The following is a 21,681-nucleotide window of genomic DNA, read 5'->3' as shown; positions in this document are numbered from 1 at the left end:
GTACAATAAATTAATAAAGAATGAGGTACAATAAATTAAGAATAAGAGGATTATTACTAAATCAAGAACTGGCATCAATCTACTGTCCTTCCATATGTAAGTACATATTCCATAATAATCTATATAGCTAGATACATATTATTGTAACAATTGCATTAAAATAAATCAAAATAATTAAAGGGAATTAACAAAGGTGTAAGTTGATAATTCAGTACCAGTATAATAGTACTGGTGCTGGTGCTATTAAGAGATGGCTTATAGGCAATTTTTTTTTTAAAATAATCTTGACGTAGAAAGAAAAAATGGTTGTTTAATTTGTTAGCACAAACAGATTGATTTACTGGTGTTTAACGAAAATATCAAAAATATTTTTTAATAATAATGTTTTTTTTTAAAAGATAGTAAGACTCGAACCCGCAATTTTTAGATGAATATGGAATGACTATATCATTTGATCTATAACTCATTGATAATTAATTTAATATTGACACAGATCAGGTTATACATGCTTTTAGTATTTTTCAATTTATTTTGATGATTGTTGCTAATTAGTGCATCTTCTAAATGTGAGTTAGCGTGCTTACTTGTTCTAGTAGTGTGTTCTGTAGAAAAAAATTGTTTTTTACGGTTTCTGAGTTATGAATTATTATTGTGTTCCTCAGTGTCCTGCCTGGTGGAAATACAATGATTAAAGAGAATATAAAAAAAGTTGTGGTGTGTGGTTTGTCAAACTTGAGCAAATGAATTGTTGTATTTCATTCATTGTTTCAGTTTGTGGTCAAAGGATTGGATGGTTCTAGAAGTTTGGACCATTAAGTGGTCGCATAATAAAATATGTTTTTTAAATTTTTTAATAATTATTAAATAGTTTTTATTTAATTTTAATTATAAATTAATTTTTTATATATTATTTAATTATAAAATTTATTTTTTATTTTATAAATTATTATTTTATTATTCATTTATCTGTTTATTAATAATAAAAAATTAAAACAATAACAAATTATATCTTCTATTAATCATAATAAATATTTTGCAATTTTAATCGATCATAATTTTATCATTGATCCATTACATATTGAATTGGAAAAATCGTGTTTGTTAGAAATTCAATCAATTGAATGCACAAATCAATCGATTGAAATTCAGGTTTTTCAAACTTCAATCGATTGGAATTGATACATAATCGATTGAATTTTGCAAGGCATATGAGATTTTTCTTATTCAATCGATTGGTCATATTACCCCATCCATTTAAGTCTTCAAAGTAATATAGATTTTCACAATTTAATCGATTAAAGCTATAATTGTAAACCAGGATAAAATCTATGGAAGCATTGGTTTATACATTCCTCTTAGCCCTAATTCTTGACTGGAGGGGACACCAAAAGCGACCATACTTGTTTAATTTATCTCTTTCAACTTGGATGCCATGAGGCGGATCTTGGAAAGTTTTAATATAAGAGATTTATGTATTGAATTCTTTTTCTTGTCCCCATAATTCAAAAAGTTTTTTTTATTATTGTCGAAGAAATGAAATAAAAGAAAGGGTGGGATAAACCAAATCTTGATTGAATCTTATTTTTCCATTAGACGGAGCTCACACGTGTTCTGCAGTACCTCCTGTGAATACTCCACAATTACCCAATCGATTGAATTGTACAATACGTTATATGTTAAGCTTTTCTAAATTTTTCTGCTCGTGATTATAAATTATTATTTTATTATTCATTTATCTTATCTTTAAAATTCTATCTTCAATTTTTAAGTTTTTATTTTAATTTAAATACTCTAATCTTATCTTTTCTTTAATATTAAGATTATAAATTGGTGAATAATCTATCAACAATTACTCAATCCTATCATTAGAATCGTTTATCAATCTGATTGATTATCAATTTTTTCATTGTTTTTGTTCATTGTTTATCCATCTACTTAATATCCAATTTTTCTTTATTGTTTATTCATCTCTTTAATATCCAATATTTGTTCATCATTAATTGATAATCACGGTTGGCGATAGAGATCCAATCGATTTTTTCACTGTAGTGTTTAGAAAACAATAAATCGAGATTAGTCTCTAATTTTGCAATTATTTGTTTCGATTCTTTATTCATGCAATTGATTATGTAATGAAAAAATATTTTTTTTATCTTTTAGTAACGAATTTTTTTTCTGAAATAAAATAAAAAAATTATTATTTTTCAAAACTCAAATTTTCAACTTTAATTTTTCAAATACGAATTTTTTTTATGCAGAGCAAGGCGCCAACTCCACTTCAAATCCTAAAAAAATGACTAACTCAAATTATTAATCTTCACAATAGACAATAGCAACTATTATAGGAGTACACAAGAGTACACATGAATAAGTCTTATTTTTATTGGAAAAATAATAATTTTTTTTAATTTATAATGAAAAAAATTCTTGTTAAATACGGTTTATTCCCGTGTATCTATGTATTTCTCAAATTGCTTTGATGATTTCAATCGATTGAATAAAGAAACCCCACATGCCGTGAAAAATTCAATTGATTGTGTATCAATTCCAATCGATTGAAGTTTAGGAAATTTGAATTTCAATCCATTGGTTTGTGCATCCTAACAAACACGATTTTTCCAATCTAATATGTATGTAACGGATCAATGATAAAATTACGATCGATTAAGATTACAAAATATTTATTAAGATTAATGGAAGATCTAATTCGTTATTGTTTTAGTTTTTTATTATTAATAAACATGATAGATGAATGATAAAATAATAATTTATAAAATAAAAAATAGATTTTATAATAAAATAATGGAAAAGTCTAGGGGCAGCAACTTTGTTAAATTCTGGCCACCATATAACCAGCAAAGAAAAGTGAGTCATTAGATGAAATCTCAAACCAATCTCACACCATTAAAACCATCATTGATGGCTATTTGATGGTTACAAATCACAAAAGTTGCTGGCCCCTAGCATTCCTCTTAAATAATATATAAAAGATTAATTTGTAATTAAAATTAAATAAGGACTATTTAACAATTATTAAAAAACTTAAAAAATATGTTTTGTTATGGGACCATTTAATGATCTAAACGTTCTGGGACCATCGAATCCAGTGCCCAGTTTGTGGAACTCGTTATATTGTAATAATTTTTGGAGTAATTACCCAAATCAGTCCCCAAGAATTTTAGAATTAAACATTTTAGTCCCCAAGAAAAATTAATACACAGATCAATCCCCAAAAATAACAGTCTTCTGTCCAAAAATAAAATAAAATAATTATTATTATTATTATTATTATTATTATTATTATTATTGAGTGAATATATATATATATATATAAAAGAATCTAATGAATAAATTTATCATTATTTTTATCTAAAAAATACAAAAAATTATGGTATAATATAATAATAATAATAATAATAATAATAATAATAATAATAATAATAATAATAATAATAAATAAAATTATTAGAGATTATTTTACAAAGAAATTTAAGGTTAAAATCATTTGATATTTTTGTATTTTATATAATCAAAAGATGTACTATTTTAAAAAATATGTTTATATTAAAAAAATATATGTATTTAATATAAATCCAAATTAAAATATTTTTTTAATACATATTTTTTAATACAAATATATATATATAGGACATCTTTTGATTATATTAAATACAAAAATATCAAATGGTTTTAACTTTGAATTTCTTATAAAATAATCTCTAATAATTTTATTATTATTATTATTATTATAATATATATATATATATATATATATATATATATATAAGAATTTAATGAATAAATTTATCATTATTTTTGTCCAAAAATACAAAAAATATAGTACAATATTATTGGGCAATTAATAATAATAATAATTTTATTTTATTTTATTTTTGGACGGAAGACTATTATGTCTAATAGAGAGAAACGTTGGGGATTGATTTGTACATTAATTTTTTTTGGACTAAAATGTCTATTTTTAAAATCTTTGGAGACTGATCTGGATAATTACTCTGCCAGAAAATAAACTGGGGACTGATTTGTCTTCGGAGTAAAACCTTAGGGATTAATCTGTGTATTAATTTTTCTTGGGAACTAAAATGTCCAATTTTAAAATTCTTAGGAACTGATTTCGGTAATTTATTATACATTTATAAAAGCTTATTAATAGTCTGTGTTTTTGTGTTGCCCAGGTGGTGAATAGATGGAAATGTACAATTAATAAATGATAAATAAGATAAATTATGACTGTTTTTTTTGTCTCCCTAACAATACGCACGGGAATAGAATAATGAGGAAGAGAATTCATGTGCATGTAGAGCACGTTATGCCTTCGAGGTGCACTGTTCCACCTCAGGAAGATCAACAATGACAAACTTAAGGCTGAGGCAAAGGCTAATGGACAAAAGATCAGTACCAAGAGACAGCCTGAGGGCCTAAACCTGGATTCATGGTTGAAGGTGCCACATTAGAGCCTGTGACTCCCATTCCATATGATGTTGTCAATGATCTTAAAGGAGGGTATTAGGTTGTTGTTTCTTGTTTTTTTGGAATTTACTTAGTTTTGTTTGAATATTGAGTCCTCTTTTGTAACGACCCAATTTTTAATATGTCTAGATCATACTGGAAATCGAGTGCTACCAATTTGTCTTCCTAATTATTATCTATTATTTAATTATATGAGCCTGATTCGTTGTTAAAAGCGTAGTTAATTTGCGAGGTATATATATTTTTTTAAAACGTTTGGATTAATAGACGGAATCATTCATAATCAACTCACAACTGATAACAGATAAAACAGTTATAAGCAACCACATATAAATACATCACAAGTAGCTAGCAACATTCAATTATCCAACCTTTATTAGAGTATAGACCTTTAGTTAGAACACTCCTAGATATAGCTAGATAATAACTATATACATATACATACATACAACATCCCAGATCCTGACCTGTTCAAGAGGTCCCTAAGCTGGCACCTAGGCTAGCCTAGACTCTATACTCACATCCCTCTAAACTTCTAAAACGAGGGAAAATACGTTCTAAGTCTTCAAAACTCAAGTCTGGTGGAACGTCATCAAAAGGTAGAACATCATCTGCTACTCCTCTATACGATCAGACTTTTCCACAGGACGTCTCTCTGGTACCTCATGAAGTAGCCACACAACAGGAGTCTCGTACACAAGATTTAGGTTAAAGTGCGCATACAAACGGGGTGCAGACGTTGGCTGGTCTCACAGTATATACATATAAACAGAGAACGATATTCACCCTAGACTCAAAAGACTATCTAGAGTAGAATCCTCTTCTTGCGAACGGTCATCAGCGAACTATGGTAAGGTACTCTTACTTCCATCTGAAGGGGGAAGGGAGAGAGAAGGGGTAAGAACTGGGGAGTTCTTAGTAGGGCCAGGGTTATTAGTTAAGTTCATTAATTCTGTGTTGTTTAGCAAACGAATAGCAAAATACCGAGAAGTAGTGAACAGAAGATACAGATAAATAGAGAAAATAGAGAAAACAGAAAGTAGAACACAAACAAAAGAATACAAGAAAATAAAATGCAAATACAAAGAATAGAATACAAACAAGCAGAGCATAAATTCATTCATTAATCATAACAGAGGAAATGCACAACCAAGTATGATGCATGTCTGTCCTATGCAGGCCATGAGCTCACGTGTCGGTTTACACCCTGTAGCCCGACATTACCTAGGAACAAGTCCCAGATATGGCTTCCCTTTGTGTCCTTAGTGCATATGTGTCGGTGGTAAGAATACCACTCCTTCGTGACTACCGGCAGTCGGCGCAAAGCTCGACCCCATAATATACGCACAAGGGGAAACAGTGATTCTCAATTCGTGGGCGTCCCCGAGATCAATTCACAAACAAAACAATGATCCTCAGCTCGTGGGTTTTCCCGAGATCAACATACAACAACAAACACGATCCTCAGTTCGTGGGCTATACCCGAGATCAATACTCAACAATACAGTAATCTTCAGTTCGTGGGTTATACCTGAGATCAACATACAACAGTTCGTGAGTTATTCCCGTAATCAATGATTATCAATTCGTGGATTTTTCCCGCATATAAAATAGTTAACAGTTCGTAGGTTTTCCCGAGATCAATGATCATTCAGTTCGTGGGTTTTACTACTCTTTTCTCTTTGTCTGTTTACTCTGCTCTGATTACTCTTTTCTCTGTATCTGTTTCCTCTGCTCTCGTTACTCTTTTCTCTATATCCCTGTTACTCTTTTTTCTTTATATCTTTACTTTACTCTTGTTACTCTGTTCTCTCTGTTACTTTATTCTGCTCTGATTTCTCTGTTTAACGTTTATTTTTAAGGCTTATGTAAATTTCGAATGAATAGTTAGCCTGTCCCAAGTATAGGTTCATTAAGTCTATACTGAAACATTTTAACTTTTCATATAATACCTAACCTTAGTCGCAACTCAAGTACTAACTAAGTTGCCCTAGTTCGTTCACTAGTCTCTGTCTGTTTTTCTGTTATTAAAATTTTACAGACTTTTTCTTCGATTTTTATCTTTTCTTTAACTTTTTATCTTTTCTTTATCTTTGCCTCACTAACATGTTATTACCACTCCCTAAGTATTTTATGAAGGTAATTATGAGATTCTGTGCTTAAAGTTGTCTTTCTAAAGCTTTTACAGAAAACTGCCTTTTTCGCATTATTTTATTATTTTTATTAAAATATTATTTTTAATTAAATATTATTATTTAATATTTTGTTATTATTTATTATTTTATCATGAATTTTCGAAAATTAACTTATCTTTTACTTTTAACCTTTAAAATTTACTTTTTACCACCCGTAACTTTTAATATTTCTACTTTAACCACCCTAACTTTCAGAAATTACTAAATAACCCCTTAAACACCAAAATTTTTACTTCCTTGCCCTTTTAAGGATCTAAAGCCTGTTCTTCATTGTTCCTCATCACACTCAAAGTGTTCTTCATGTTCTTCATAAATTCTTCAGATTCTTTCTCTGTTTTTACCCGTTTTTCAGTCTTTTCAGCAACCGATTTTTGCTATAATTCATAATAAATTAGCAGCCACTAAAACCCCATCTTTTCTACATGATTTCAACACAAATTGAACTTCAATTTAGGCTTAGGATTTCGTTTTTCCAGCTGCCCAAGAACATGAACTTTAAAGCTTAAATTTCATCAAATTTTATCAGAATTTCACCAAATTTTCACCAAGAATCAATCATACATGCAACCAATTTTTAGCACAGCCAAATAATACAACATTCACACATCTCAAACACAAATAATCAAGATTAATTTTGTGACACCCTACCTGGTTTTGCTGCTCCTAATTCAGTTAGATTTTCAGGTGGTCCTTAAGCACTTTTTCCTCCTAAATCACATCAAGAACAACTATTTAAATCCAAAAACTCTCAACTAACCAAATCTCACTCAGCATATTAGGAAGTGATTTCTAACCTTAGACTTGCTGGAAGTTCACGTTTCTTGGCCCTCAAATCAAGTTAAGCATGATTCCTAAGGTAGAATATCAAGAAAACACATGTTTAAACATGTTTCCTTGAAACCGAATAAAAAGAGAGATGGTGCAGCCAACTCACCTTGATTTCAGCCTTGATAAGTCATATGATCATGTAGAGAAAGAAGAGAGGATCATTTTGGTCGGATTGAAATTTTGATTTGAGTTTTAGTTCAGCAGAAATCAAGCTTTGAAAATTTGGAACTAAGAACTTTTTTCTCTTTTTCTCTCTACCTATTTTCGGCCACAAAGTGAAAATGAGCCAGCCTTGGGGGTTTTGGGGGTGTAGGGTGAGTTATGATTGGTTGGCTTGGAGTTGGATTAAAATAATATTAAAATATCTCAGGTGTACAACTACTAAAACTAGATGTATCGGAACACTTGTAAAAACATCTCTAAAAATTATTTTCCGAGCTACTAGCATAAATGACACTAGTAACATATTTATTATGAGAATAAAACATGTATAATGAGGCCTTAGCATTGCTAAAGTCATCAGAGAGTGCTGGTGCTAAGCTGCACTAGTAAACTGTGAACCCGGTTAAACCGATTTTCTATTTTTAACTAAAACTGACCAGGTAACCTTATAATATCATTCAAGAAGCTTCTAATACTAATATAATAATAATATCATCCTATTATCTTTCTTCTCTCACAAATTGAGTCCGGTTTGTCAAACTAAGACTATTTACGAAAAACCGAATCAAAACTCCTAACCGATACGGTTCAAAAACTAGGTTCTTCGCGATTGCGTTATCGAGCTTGCCTCAAAAAAGGTTCTAGCTTAAAGATGACATAATGACAATGAGGACTGAGATACTTGATGATATATCAAAGGTTTTTCCCTTACTGATCTTCCGGAGAAATTCGTACTTTCAGAAAAGATCTCGCGTACTCGAAAATCAGGGTTGTTACATTAAAATCAGGGTTGTTACATCTTTCCTTTTTGCATTAACTCGAGTTTTGTCTTGTTTATTTAACTCTAAATGCAAGGTTATGTGTTTTTATTCTCTTTAATATGTGCTTTGTTTTCAATTATTTCATATGCTGAGCGCCAAGTGGGATCACCTGCTGGAAGTGAGTCAAGCCAGCTCATAAACTAGCTCGAGCTCCACTCGTTAATAGTTCGATAAGCTAAGCTCGTGAGCTAGTGAGTAAAGCTTGAGCTTGAAATTGAGCTCATAAATTAAATAAGCCGAGCTTGAGCGTGGATGAGCTCAGCTCATTAGCTCGTGAGCTGACTCGATTATATATATATATAATTATTGATACACATATCCTATATGCATTTAATTTATACTGTTAATATTATATATATACATACAAAATAGTAATATATAATTATATATATTAATGATTTTAATTATTTAAAAATTTATATTTATTTTTTACATATAATTTTGATGTAGAACATAAATAAACAATTTATAATTTATTGATAGATAACAATATATAAAATTGATCTTTTAAAATATTTTTAAAAATATATAAGTTATAATTTATTGATATAAAATTATAGATTATGTATTTATGTTTCTATTATTTGAGCCAGCTCGTGAGTTCGATCCAGCTCGTGAGCTTTCGGTGAGTCGAACTTGAGCTTAAGAAATAGACTTGATTGTTAATGAGTCGAGTCGTGAGCCAAGCTCAATTTTTGTGAGCCGAACTTGAGCTTGGTCTAACTAGACTCAGCTCGGCTCACTTCTAGCCTAATCACATGTTCTTGATAGTCAAAAGTAATATAACATCAATTACTATTATGAAATTGAAGAGATAAATTCATAAACAGAGCGTCACAATTGTTGATAACAAAACCCATACGTTTCTTATGCCAAATTCGTCAAGCATGGCAATCTTCTATAGGAACCTGAAGCGGACTTCCGAGCTTGGTTTTAAGCTGTTGTTACAACTTGATATTGCTGTTTTCAATTACTAGCAAAGTCATCACAGTTTGCTAATTTCTAATTTCGTAATTGTAATGCAACTTAAATTTTTAAACGTGACATAAAAGCAAAATGTAATAATTTTGGACTGGATGCATATGCATCAGGACTATGTTTTCTGGTCATTCCAAGTGCCTAGAGTATCCAATATCTTTCTATAAACATGTAGTTAGGTATCACTTTTTCATTGTGACATCACTATAACTAATTCCCAGGAGAGTTACGCTTGTCTTTAAGAACAAGCTGATTTAACAACGTTGTCATCATTTGGACTTATGATTTGGTAATTATTTTTGTGGAAGAAAAATGAGAATGCAAGTTGTAGGACCTAATAAGGACTTCTACAAATTATTATAGAAACTCTTGGTGGCATGGCCTTCCAAACAAAACCAAATTAATAATCTTGATGAATCAAGGACCACTATTGTATTGAATGTATTTGATACGAAATTCTACTTTGTAAAAGCTTCCATTTGTAATGCTTCCACATGTCATGGAAACTCTTTTTCCCATAGGTAACAAATTTACCACTATTAGTATTATCAGAACTTTTTATCTCCATTAGGAGTTAGGACACAACTTATGAACCTAACAAAGCTTTCGGATGAATCAAAATCACCTTCGAATATCATATAAACAGTAATTGAGTAATTTGAAAGGAAAGAATCAGTGATCAAAGATAAGAAACTTGTCACAAGTGGTACAGAAAGCAATATTGGAGTTATTAGATACTTTGATTTGTTCATTCTCTTTTTTAAGTAAAGTTGTTCTGTTTTACTCAGATTTGGCCAAACATGAGGTACCTATCATATATACCTTGTTCATGACTCCATTTCAATTCTAGACAACACCTGTCAATTCTCAAATAACTAGTCTATGCTTTTTGGATTTTGTTGATTGAACTAAAAACTGCACCAATTACTGTCTATATTTACCCATTCCTTTGAGATAATTGGAGTACTTAGTTGTGGATGTTGCAAGATGAAATCACCTTACATACTCCCCCATCTCCTCCTGATGCTTATCTTCTCAGGTACTAATCATCTTCTATAATTCTTTAGCTTATTTTTTTCACTACATGCATGCACTATTATCTACTAATTCCCGTTGTTTCTCACTCTTACTGAATTGTATCAATTTATGTTAACTACCCAAGGTATGATTTGTTTTTGTTTTAAAGGTCTCCAGAGATTTAGACCTTGTGATAAACAACACTTTTATGGAGTAATTAATCATTCTTAATACTAAGACTATTCACATTATTCATCTAAAGATAATATCTGAATCCCAATAAATAATTTAAAATGTTTGACTAACTTGCTTAACATAATACATGTTATTATCTTAACCGTCATCTTCTTACAAAGACATAGTAACTACCTAGATAATATTATACATAACAGAACCAATTAGCTAAATTTCATTGATGAGGATTGGTGCATTTTTTGTTTTGGGCAGGATTAGCATGTGATTATGTAGTAAAAGGAGGAGCTAGAGCCAATGGGGCAAGGATCCCAGAACACTGGTGCCACAAGATGATTCGTTTAAACAAATGTGAGACACAGAAATGTTATGAGGAGTGCTCTAAAGAACAATATGGCGGTGGAGATTGCAAGGGTGCCACTTTCTTCTGCACATACTATTGTAAAGATCCCCCACTCTACTAATTACCAATCCTTCTTATGCAGTTATGCTTCTTCCCCCTACTATGTAACTTTTTAATACTACATGGTTTACCAATTTTCTGTCTTATGAGCAATGCAAATTAAACAAAAAATAATTATGAGCAATGGCAATGCTATATATATTGCTAGGATTTAATTTCTCAGTTTTTTTTTATTATAATATTATTATTATATCACTCAAAATGGTTAATTTTCACATTTTTTACTATTTTCATTGTTATGTAAGGTAGTATTTGTTTTGAGGTATTGAGATAGAAGTTGGGATACTGAAATTCGGTGTCATATTTGTTGGTTCAGAGACTAGTACTAAAATTTCTGTCTCTGTCCCCAAAATTTCAGTATTTCAGTACTTCCAAAAAATAGGGACACAGGAGACTAAAATTTTTAAAGATAAAGACTGAAATTTTAATAACATTTTTTACCTAAAATATCCTCATTTCAATTAATTAATTCCAATTTTACCTTTTGTGCAAATTAAATTAGAGTTTCATTCTTGTTTCAATTTCTGTCTCCCACTTTATACCAAACAGAATATTAAGATTTATTTCAATCTCTCTCTTTCCGTCTCTCTCTCCCGTCTCTACCAAACACACACTATCTAAATGAATAAATTGAACTCCTATTGCTATTAGGCCAAATTTGCTTCCACACCAAATAATTTGCCGGCGTTACAAATTAACTGAAAAAAAAAAGTGGAACAAAGTAACTATAAGTTGTCATGAGTCATTACCAAACTAAATTTAATTAGTGTTTAATTATTTTAGAAATTATTTTAATTGATCTTATTTTATTTTATTTTTGAAAATTCTAATGCTAAGTGGTTACCATATACTCAATGAAAGTGTATTTGAGCATTTGTAACCCTAACTCAGACAAAAATGACAAAAATAAATGAACAAGAAAAAGTAAATATATGTTTAATTTGTATTTTTATTTTTAATATTTATGTTTTTATGCTTTTTCATAAAATTCTAAAAATATATAACACTAAAAATAAAAATATAAAATAAATATGCAAACCAAAGCATCATAAATTTGGTCATCTCAAATATGCATTATCTTATAAGATGAAATAGTAAAGTGTGATTTCTCACTATTAGTTTTATAAGTAGAACCAAGAATAAATATGAGAGAGAGAATGATGAAAGATTAAAAATCATACTTTACACTCTTAATTTTTTTAATAATTGAGAAGATTCATTCCCATGATTAAATAAAAAAGCCGAAAGTGCATTGTTGTTCATGTGCAAAAATCCATAAAGAAATTATAAATTAAAAGTGTTCAAGGCTCCATCTGAATTGACATGAATTCGAAGTACGTTTTATTTGGTTTGGATTTACTTTTTTATTCGAGATTTTTTTTTGTGGACTCATTTTGACTCAAAACGTATTTTATAATATATATATATATATAATAATTTTTATATTATATGTTATTATTTTAATTTAAAATAATTTGTTTTAATATAATATAATATAATATTTATTAAATTTAATTTTTAAAATTTATTATATAAAATTATATCCACTACTTTTATTTTAAATTAACCTGATTTATTCAGTTAGTTTTCAATCGATGTAATTACCGATATTTTTATTAGGCTTCCCATAAAGTTTGTTCTGATTTTTCTTTCCATGCTTCTTTCTATGCTAAAGTCATTTTTTGTTTTTTTATGGAGTAACAGAAAATAACATCGTAAATTTTTTATTTCTCTTCTTCTCAATTATTTTGTGTTTAATGCCAAGAAACTCCAAATACATACCTTATAACTTATATTTTTATAGTTGAGTTATAGTTAAGGTTTTCTAAATTTGATTGACTTTAATTTGAATCTGAATTAAATTTGTAAATAAAATAAATATATAAATATATTTAAAATATAAATCCTAATAAACACAAATATTCAAAATTTTAAACCTAGGTTGAATTTGAATTAAATTTGTAGATAAAATAAATATATAAATATAAATCCTAGCAACACACAAATATTCAAAATTTTCCCAAGAATATTGTTAGATTAGGAATGATTTTATTTAAAAATTTAAAATATATAACAACCTAAACAAACAATAAGTTATAATGTATAAATAAAATTTTAAAATTTTCTAATGACGACATCTAAGTAAACTCTTCCCAAACTTAATGTATGAACGTCACGTCAGTATAAGAGCTTTCTATTTGTAGCTAGAATTTTCTAAACTTGATTAACTTTAATTTGAATTAAATTTGTAGAGAATATATATACATATATTATAACAAATATTCAAAGTTTTAAATATAGCAGTTAAATATAAATTCTAACAAATACAAATATTTAAAGTTTCAAACGCAAGAATATTGTTAGATTAGGAATATTATTAGATTAAGAATGATTTTATTTAAAAAGTATTTAAAATTTTAAAATATATAACAACCTAAGCATTTAAGTTATAATTTATAAATAAAATTTTAAAATTTTTTAGTGGTAATACTTAAGTAAAATTTTTCTAAATTTAATATATAAGCGCCACGTCAGCATAAAAGCTTCTCATTTGGATTACTATTTATATTTATATTTATATTTATATTTATATTATATAAAAACTTTTCATTTGTATTACTATTTATATTTATATTTATATTCATATTTATATTTATATTTATGTATTTGTATTTGTATTTGTATTTATATTTATATTACTATAAAGATAAAGATAAAGATAAAGATAAAGATAAAGATAAAGATAAAAATAAAAATTTAATTTAATTTTGAATTATAAACACTAACAACCGACTAACTTAACATTATAGATTTTTCAAAAATTAAAGAAATTAATTGTAACCTTGATTCAAATTTGAATTATAAACCCTAACAAATAACTAACTTTACACTATAAAAACCATGGGATATTTATTATCTTTCTATTTAGTTTTTAAAATAAAAGAGTAATGTTATTATAATAAAATTAAAATATAACTACAATTTAAAAATTAAAAATAACAACTTAAGTAAATAATTTATAATTTATAAATAATTTTTTAAATTAGTTCAATAATATTAAAATCTAAATATCTAATAACCTAAAAAAGTATATTTAAAAAATAACAAAAATAAAATATAACTACAATTTAAAAATTAAAAAGTAAGAACCTAAGCAAATAATTTATAATTTATAAATAACCTTTTTAAATTAATTCAATAATTTTATAAACTAAATATCTAATAACCTAAAAAAGTATATTTAAAAATTTAAAAAGTAACAACTTAAGTAAATAATTTAATTTATAATTTATAAATAAAATTTTAAAATTTCTAATAACAATACATAAGTAAATAATTTTCAAATTCAATATACGAGCGCCATATCAGTATAAGAACTTTTTATTTATATTACTATAAAAATAAAGATTTAATTTAAATTTAAATTATAAACTCTAACAACTAACTAAATTAACACTATAGATTTTTCAAAAATCAAAGAGATTAATTGTAACTTTAATTTAAATTTGAATTATAAACCCTAACAAGTAACAACTAACTTAACACTATAAAAACCATGGATATTTATTATCTTTCTATTTAGTTTTTAAATAAAATTATTATTCTTGTTAAACTACATACGAAAACTTATTATTACCCTTTTTTAAAATAAAAAAGTAATGTTATTATAAAATTAAAATATAATTTAATTTAAAAATTAAAAAATAATAATCTAAGCAAATAACTTATAATTTATAAATAATTTTTTTAAATTAGTTTAACAATATTAAAATTTAAATATCTAACAACCTAAAAAAGTGCATTTAAAAATAATAAAAATAAAATATAACTACAATTTAAAAATAAAAAATTAATAACTTAAGTAAATAATTTATAATTTATAAATAACTTTTTCAAATTAATTCAATAATTTTAAAAATTAAATATCTAACCATTAAAAAAGTTTATTTAAAAATTAAAAAGCAACCACCTAAGCAAATAATTTAATTTATAATTTATAAATAAAGTTTTAAAAATTTCTAATGATGACACCTAAACGAATAATCTCCAAATTTAATATTTGAGCACCATATCAGCATAAGGACTTCCAATTTATATTTATATTACTATTATTATTACTATTACTATAAAGATAAAGATAAAAATAAAGATATATTATTATTTTAATTTAAAATAATTTATTTTGATATAAATGTAATATAATATTTATTAAATATAATTTTTAAAATTTATTATATAAAATTTATAAAATTAAAATTTATTATATAAAATTTATTAAATTATATCACTACTTTTATTTCAAATTAACCTGGTTTATCTAATTAGTTTTTAAGTAAATTTAGAATTGAGTTAAATTTGTTGAGATAGACTCGGTATACACTAGCCTTTGTAGAGGGAATTGAATGTTTAGTTATCATGTACAATTTGTTAATTTATGATTATTGGTGTCAACAATTAATCACTGACTCTATTATTGTATTATTTTATATATATAAAAAATTGTTCCTTATTGTCACGTTTTATGTGTTCATAGATAAGCTTGAGTTTTTCAATCTCCTTTTATATCTAAAGTATGATATTGACTATCATTTATAGAAATTAAAGAAGAGACAATACATCAAAGATCAAATATCCTATAAATTAAATTCTCAGTTTGGTTTCGGCTTTTATTCTTCTACTTCATTTAATATTTTGTTTTACAATTTTATAAAAACAAAAGAAAAAATAAAAAGTAGAATTTTATTATTTTTATTATTCTTTTTACAAAATTTTAAAAATAAAAAATATTAAAAGTAAATAATAAAAACGCAAATTAAATACGCAATAATAATGATAAGATACATTCCATTATTCATTCAAAAATTAAAATCAAAAGCTAAAAACTCTAACAGAATTCTCTCTCCATACTTTTAAATTTTAATGTTATTGACCTTCAATAGTAGTAGTGGAAATGAGCTAAAGAATAATTCGTTCCAGATTCAAAAAGCCTTTATTCTAAGGATATTTCACAACACAAAGAGACTTTAATTTTGGATCAATAGGGTTCTCAATTATTCAATAAGCAATACGATCATACGATAATATATTGGATTAGAGCTGATACCAATAATAGATTCTCAAAATATTAAAAATTTTGTAAAAATCAGCAAAGTTCACCTTTAAAAGCATCAATTTCGCTTGTTTCAATCACCGGTGGCTGCCTTCTCTCAACAATCATTGCTTGCTAAGTGAGAGTGATGACTAAATTGATCAAATTCTTCTTTCAATGCTTCTTTACACGCTGGATGAGGTAAGTCATGTTTTATTTTTTCATGGATTAACACAAAATGGATTAACACAAAACAATATCGTGAATTTCTTATTTTTTTTTCTCTGAATTATATTGTGCTTAATGCCAGGAAATACCAAATACGAAGGTCTTGTTTTGTCAGCCTTCCAGTCGATATAATTACCGATATTTTTGTTAGACTTCCCATGAAGTCTGTTCTGATTTGCAGATGTGTTTGCAAGCATTGGAACACATTTATTTCTGATCCAAACTTTGCCAAGTTACTCTTTACTTATACACTTCCTGCTCCCATGATCCGACCCTTCCTTTCAAGAATCTTTCACCTGGTTGAATATGACCGAATTGAATGGCATGAAAAGAGAAATAATCCATTTGTGTTTGAGGTTCTGAATCTCAATAATAGCAACAGCATAAAACTTGATCCTAAATTTGAGATTCCTCTCCCTCATCCTAAATCAATCCTGAGTAATGTGCTTTCTTGTAATGGTCTTTTTTACTTGAGTGATTCCGTGTATATAAACATTTCACTTGTTTGCAACCCAATAAGCGGTGAGTTCATAAGACTTCCAGAAAACCCTCCAATCCTGAGACTCTGCAAGCAAATAAGTTGGGGTTTTGGTTTCCACCCAAAAACAAACCAATACAAAGTAATGAGAATATATATCTTTAAACATGATCATAGTATAGGTGTTGAAATGCACACACTTGGAGCATCGACATGGATAAATATTGAGGTAGATTATCCCAAGAATTTGATAAATTTGTATAATTATTGTACTTATTTAAATGGGGCACTTCATTGGACTGGTAAGGATGTTGATGGAAATGTCTCAATATGGGCTTTCAATTTTGACACGGAGAAGTTCCAATCCTTCTCTATGGCGCCCATAGATCAAGGTACAAGACTCACCTTATTCGAATTCAGGGGTTCGCTTTGCTTGATATATTTTAATGAGCTACTTGTCACATTGTGGAGGATGGAAAGATATGGAGTTCGAGAATCATGGACTCCCATTTTTCAGTATTCTGCAAGTTTCAACGAAAATACTAATTCTTTCATAACTACATCTCAATTACATGGTTGCATTGCCTACTATGATCCTGAAAATCAAGAGTTTAGGATTTTGTTGACTCCTTGGTATGATGGCAATTTTCAAATAGTTCACCATGTTCCTTCTCTCATTCCATTGAAGGATATTATCATGGGAGATAATGTTTGGGTACAGAATATTTACTCAAATTGAAGTTTTACTATTTGTTAGTTTTAGAAAAAAAAATATTTATTTCGATATTTTTTTTATTAATAGCAAATTTTTGCTTAATTGTTTTAGATTCACGTATGATACTCACATCTTATTTGGTTGCTTAATTATTGTCTCTAACTATATAGTAGTGTTTGAAATGTAATTTAAATTAATTCAATTCATTTTGTAATCCTTGTTTTAATTTTATTGGTTTAATCATCTTTGACAAAATAAAATTTTAAATTTTAAATATTAAAAAATAAATTAAAGAACTAATATATATATATTTTTCTATTAAATAATTAATTATTAGAATAGTCAAATTTATTTACAGCAATATAAAAAAAATTGTTTTATGAAATGCAAAATATGTTTTTTTTTATATAAAATGATTAATTAGGAACTAATTTTTAGTATATTTATAACATGATTGAAGAATTATATATTGACTACGACATCGTTTGTAACGTACACATTAAAATTCAAACATAGAATTAATAAAGAATGAGTTACAACAAATTAAGAATAAGAGGATCATTACTAAACCAAGAACTAGGGGTGTGCATGGGTCGGGTGAAATCAGGTTTGATGTGACCCAGACCCGATCCGAAATATATACCTGGCCTATTTGTTAGATTCGAATCCGACCCTAGATCCGATGAAATATATACACTTTCGGGCCACGATTATACCGGGTGAAAACCAGGCCGTTAACATTATATTACCTTGATACCTTCTTGTAAGTTAGCATGTAAAAATATCCAAATTTTCAAGACTCCAATCATTATTTGACATGGTAAAATCCACTTAGAAAAATATAATAAGAACCAACTCTTCTCTAAAATTAAAGCGTATCCATAATCAATACTAATATTGCCTAATAACACCAAATATTTAAATCAATACAAATAACACAAGATTATGCATTAGTCTAAAGTCTTATGCATTTTAAACATAAAATATTAACTTATAGTCTTATATATAATGACTAATAACACAAAATATTAAGGTTTACAACACTTAAATTTCACATAATAATAGCCATCATCCATCACTAATAACACAAAACATTAATTATGTATGATAACCGGGTCACCGGGCCGATTTCGGGTGACCCGAGCTATGGCCCGGATCCGACCCAAAATAATGACCGGGTCTATTTTTTAGACCCATACCCGGCCCTAAACCCAATAAAATCACACCAAATTAATTCTTAAAGTGTTCGGGACCGGGTCGGGTCTTCGGAACCGGGCCGGGCCATGCACACCCTACCAAGAACTAGGCATCAATCTACTGTCCTTCCATGTGTAAGTACATATTAACAAAGGTGTATGTTGATAATTGAGTAACAGTATAATGGTACTGGTGCTGGTGGCCTGGTGCTAATAAGAGATGGCTTATAGTCTACTTTTTTTTTTGTAATAATCTTGACGTAGAAAGAAAAAAAGGTTGTTTAATTTGTTGGCACACACAGATTGATTTACTGGTGTTTAACGAAAATATCAAAAATATTTTGTGATCTCTAGGTGAGTATGGAGTAATTATACCATTTGATCTATAATTTGTTGGCGATTAATTCAATGTTGACACAGATCAGGTTATACATGCTTTTAGTATTTTTCAATTTATTTTGATGATTGTTGCTAATTAGTGCATCTTCTAAATGTGAGTTAGCGTGCTTACTTGTTCCAGTAGTGTGTTCTGTAGAAAAAAATTGTTTTTTACGGTTTGAGTTATGAATTATTAGTGTGTTGCTCAGTTTCCTGCCTGGTGGAAATACAGTGATTAGAGAGAATATAAAAAAGTTGGCGTGTGGTTGGTCAAACTTGATCCAATGAATTGTTGTATTTCATTCATTGTTTCAGTTTGTGGGACTCGTTATATTGTAATAACTTTTTTTTTTTTGTTAAATGTTGCTATTATACATTTATAAAAGCTTATTAATAGTCTGTGTTTTTGTGTTCCCCAGGTGAGAAATAGAATAATCAGGAAGAAAATTCATGTGCATGTAGAGCACGTTATGCCTTCGAGGTGCACTGAGTTCTGCCTCAGGAAGATCAACAATGACAAATTTAAGGCTGAGGCAAAGGCTAATGGACAAAAGATCATTACCAAGAGACAGCCTGAGGGGCCTAAACCTGGATTCATGGTTGAAGGTGCCACATTAGAGACTGTGACTCCCATTCCATATGATGTTGTCAATGATCTTAAAGGAGGGTATTAGGTTGTTGTTTCTTATTTTTTTGGAATTTCCTTATTTGGTTTGGATAGAGTTCTCTTTCCTTTTTGCATTGGAAAGCCATATATTTTTATGAACAATCAAACTCTGAGTTTTGTCTTGTTTATTTAACTCTAAATGCAAGGTTATGTGTTTTTATTCTCTTTAATATGTGCTTTGTTTTCAATTATTTCATATGCTGAGCGCCAAGTGGAGTACCTGTTCTTGATAGTCAAAAGTAATATAACTTCAATTACTATTATGAAATTTAAGAGATAAAATTATAAATAGAGCCTCACAATTGTTGATAACAAAACCTATAAGTTTCTTATGCCAAATTCGTCAATCGTCAAGCATGGCAATCTTCTATATGAACCTGAAGTGGACCTCCGAGCTTGGTTTTAAGCTGTTGTTACAACATGATACTGCTGTTTTAAATTACTAGCAAAATCAACACAGTTGCTAATTTCTAGTTTTCGTAATTGTAATGCTTTAATTTTTTAAACGCGACATAAAAGCAAAATGTAATAATTTTGGAATGGATGCATATGCATCAGGACTATCTTTTCTGGTCATTCCAAGTGCCTAGAGTATCCGATATCTTTCTATAAACATGTAGTTAGGTATTCAATTCATTTCACCAGAAATTCAGAAATCATCCAATTTACCAACAAACATAATTTTTCAACCATAGCAAAAAATCATTCATATTACAGACATTTATCCATTTGCATTAATTTACTAAACTCATCAAATATTCAATCTTAAAATATTTTTAATTTTTAAAACAATCCCCTATCTAGAGAAATCAAATCGGCAGCGACTTTAACGCAATAAATCTCTTTCTCTCTCGGCCCGCAACAGCGGCGGCTGCATCCACAGCTCTGTTTACTTCCGCAACAACAGAAACAATTTTTATTTCAACATGCAATTTCGATAACTCAATCCTAAAACATCAATGCCACGAAATTCTTAATAACATAACAGAATACTAACGACAAGGGTTTTTAAGCAGAAAAACTTACTGCAACAAAGAAACGGAATAGCAACGACCTCTAAACCGATCTGACCGGCAGCTACCTCCAGTGACGGCGGCTACCAAAAGCTCTGTTGGTGGATTTCCGATGACCAGAGGCGCAAGGACACAGCTGTAATGGAAGTCAATGACAACAATATTTCCAGAAGTTAAAGAAAATGGAAATTAGAGGGAAGAACGCCCTTACCGGTAGTGGATCCCGGCGACGCAACCCACAACGACGGCGACGGATGGGTAGTGACGGAGCTCTCACAAAGCTCCCTGTTCTCTCTCCTATTCGCGACCAAGCTCGATGACGGTGGAAGCTCGCACAGCAACGGCGACGGTTCGGTTGAGGGCGACGAGGCTTACCGCTCCACACGACGGTTCAGCAACAGCGGCAGTGGCTCCTCGTCCTCTCTTCCCTTCGCTTTTCCTCTCCCTCAGCTCAGATCAGCAGCGGATTCGACCCCACCAGCGATGGCAAAGGCTCGCGCCGAGGACGACGGCGGCGAGGCTCGAGGCGACGGTGGTGGCTTCGCACAGCAGGGCGGCGTGATGGTGGTACGACGACAACGACAGAACACAGCTCCTCTCCCTTCTCGCGTTCTGTTCAACGACGCTCTCACTCCCTCTTCCCTTCGACGGCGACGGCGAAAAGCACGGCGCTAGGACGCGACGACCTCCCCTCTTCATCTCCTCTGCCGCGTGACTTCTTCATCTTTTTCGACGTCTCCTCCTCCCTGATAGCGACACGACGGCGCAGCGGC

The 21,681-nt window shown here is 29.1% G+C and overlaps 2 protein-coding genes across 2 annotated transcripts; both read left to right on the top strand.

The window, feature by feature from the left end:
- The first annotated feature begins 11,016 nt into the window (after window positions 1-11,016).
- On the top strand, window positions 11,017-19,932 carry LOC148554505 (large ribosomal subunit protein eL21z/eL21y-like). The gene is made up of 2 exons (XM_088491960.1): window positions 11,017-11,122; window positions 19,648-19,932. The coding sequence occupies exons 1-2, from the start codon at window positions 11,051-11,053 to the stop codon at window positions 19,900-19,902; spliced, it is 327 nt and encodes a 108-aa protein (XP_088348086.1). The 5' UTR covers window positions 11,017-11,050; the 3' UTR covers window positions 19,903-19,932.
- On the top strand, window positions 16,382-17,678 carry LOC148554506 (putative F-box protein At1g60370). Its single transcript, XM_088491646.1, has 2 exons — window positions 16,382-16,434; window positions 16,544-17,678. Exons 1-2 carry the CDS (start codon window positions 16,382-16,384, stop codon window positions 17,676-17,678), a joined length of 1,188 nt encoding a protein of 395 aa, XP_088347772.1.
- Window positions 19,933-21,681: the final 1,749 nt, after the last annotated feature.

This window comes from Arachis ipaensis, chromosome B6, assembly GCF_059453495.1.
Source record: "Arachis ipaensis isolate K30076 ecotype BB chromosome B6, ASM5945349v1, whole genome shotgun sequence".
Taxonomy (NCBI): domain Eukaryota; kingdom Viridiplantae; phylum Streptophyta; class Magnoliopsida; order Fabales; family Fabaceae; genus Arachis; species Arachis ipaensis.
The sequence above is the reverse complement of the archived record's forward strand: the minus strand, read 5'-3'. Positions and strand labels throughout refer to the sequence as shown.

Bases quoted from the DNA above. Each gene is read 5' to 3' on its own strand.
- LOC148554505 (XM_088491960.1), top strand. From the start codon at position 11,051: ATGAGGAGTGCTCTAAAGAACAATATGGCGGTGGAGATTGCAAGGGTG. The intron at 11,123-19,647 runs GTAAAGATCCCC...TGTGTTCCCCAG, and splicing joins TTTCTTCTGCACATACTATT to GTGAGAAATAGAATAATCAG.
- LOC148554506 (XM_088491646.1), top strand. From the start codon at position 16,382: ATGACTAAATTGATCAAATTCTTCTTTCAATGCTTCTTTACACGCTGG. The intron at 16,435-16,543 runs GTAAGTCATGTT...GCTTAATGCCAG, and splicing joins TTCTTTACACGCTGGATGAG to GAAATACCAAATACGAAGGT.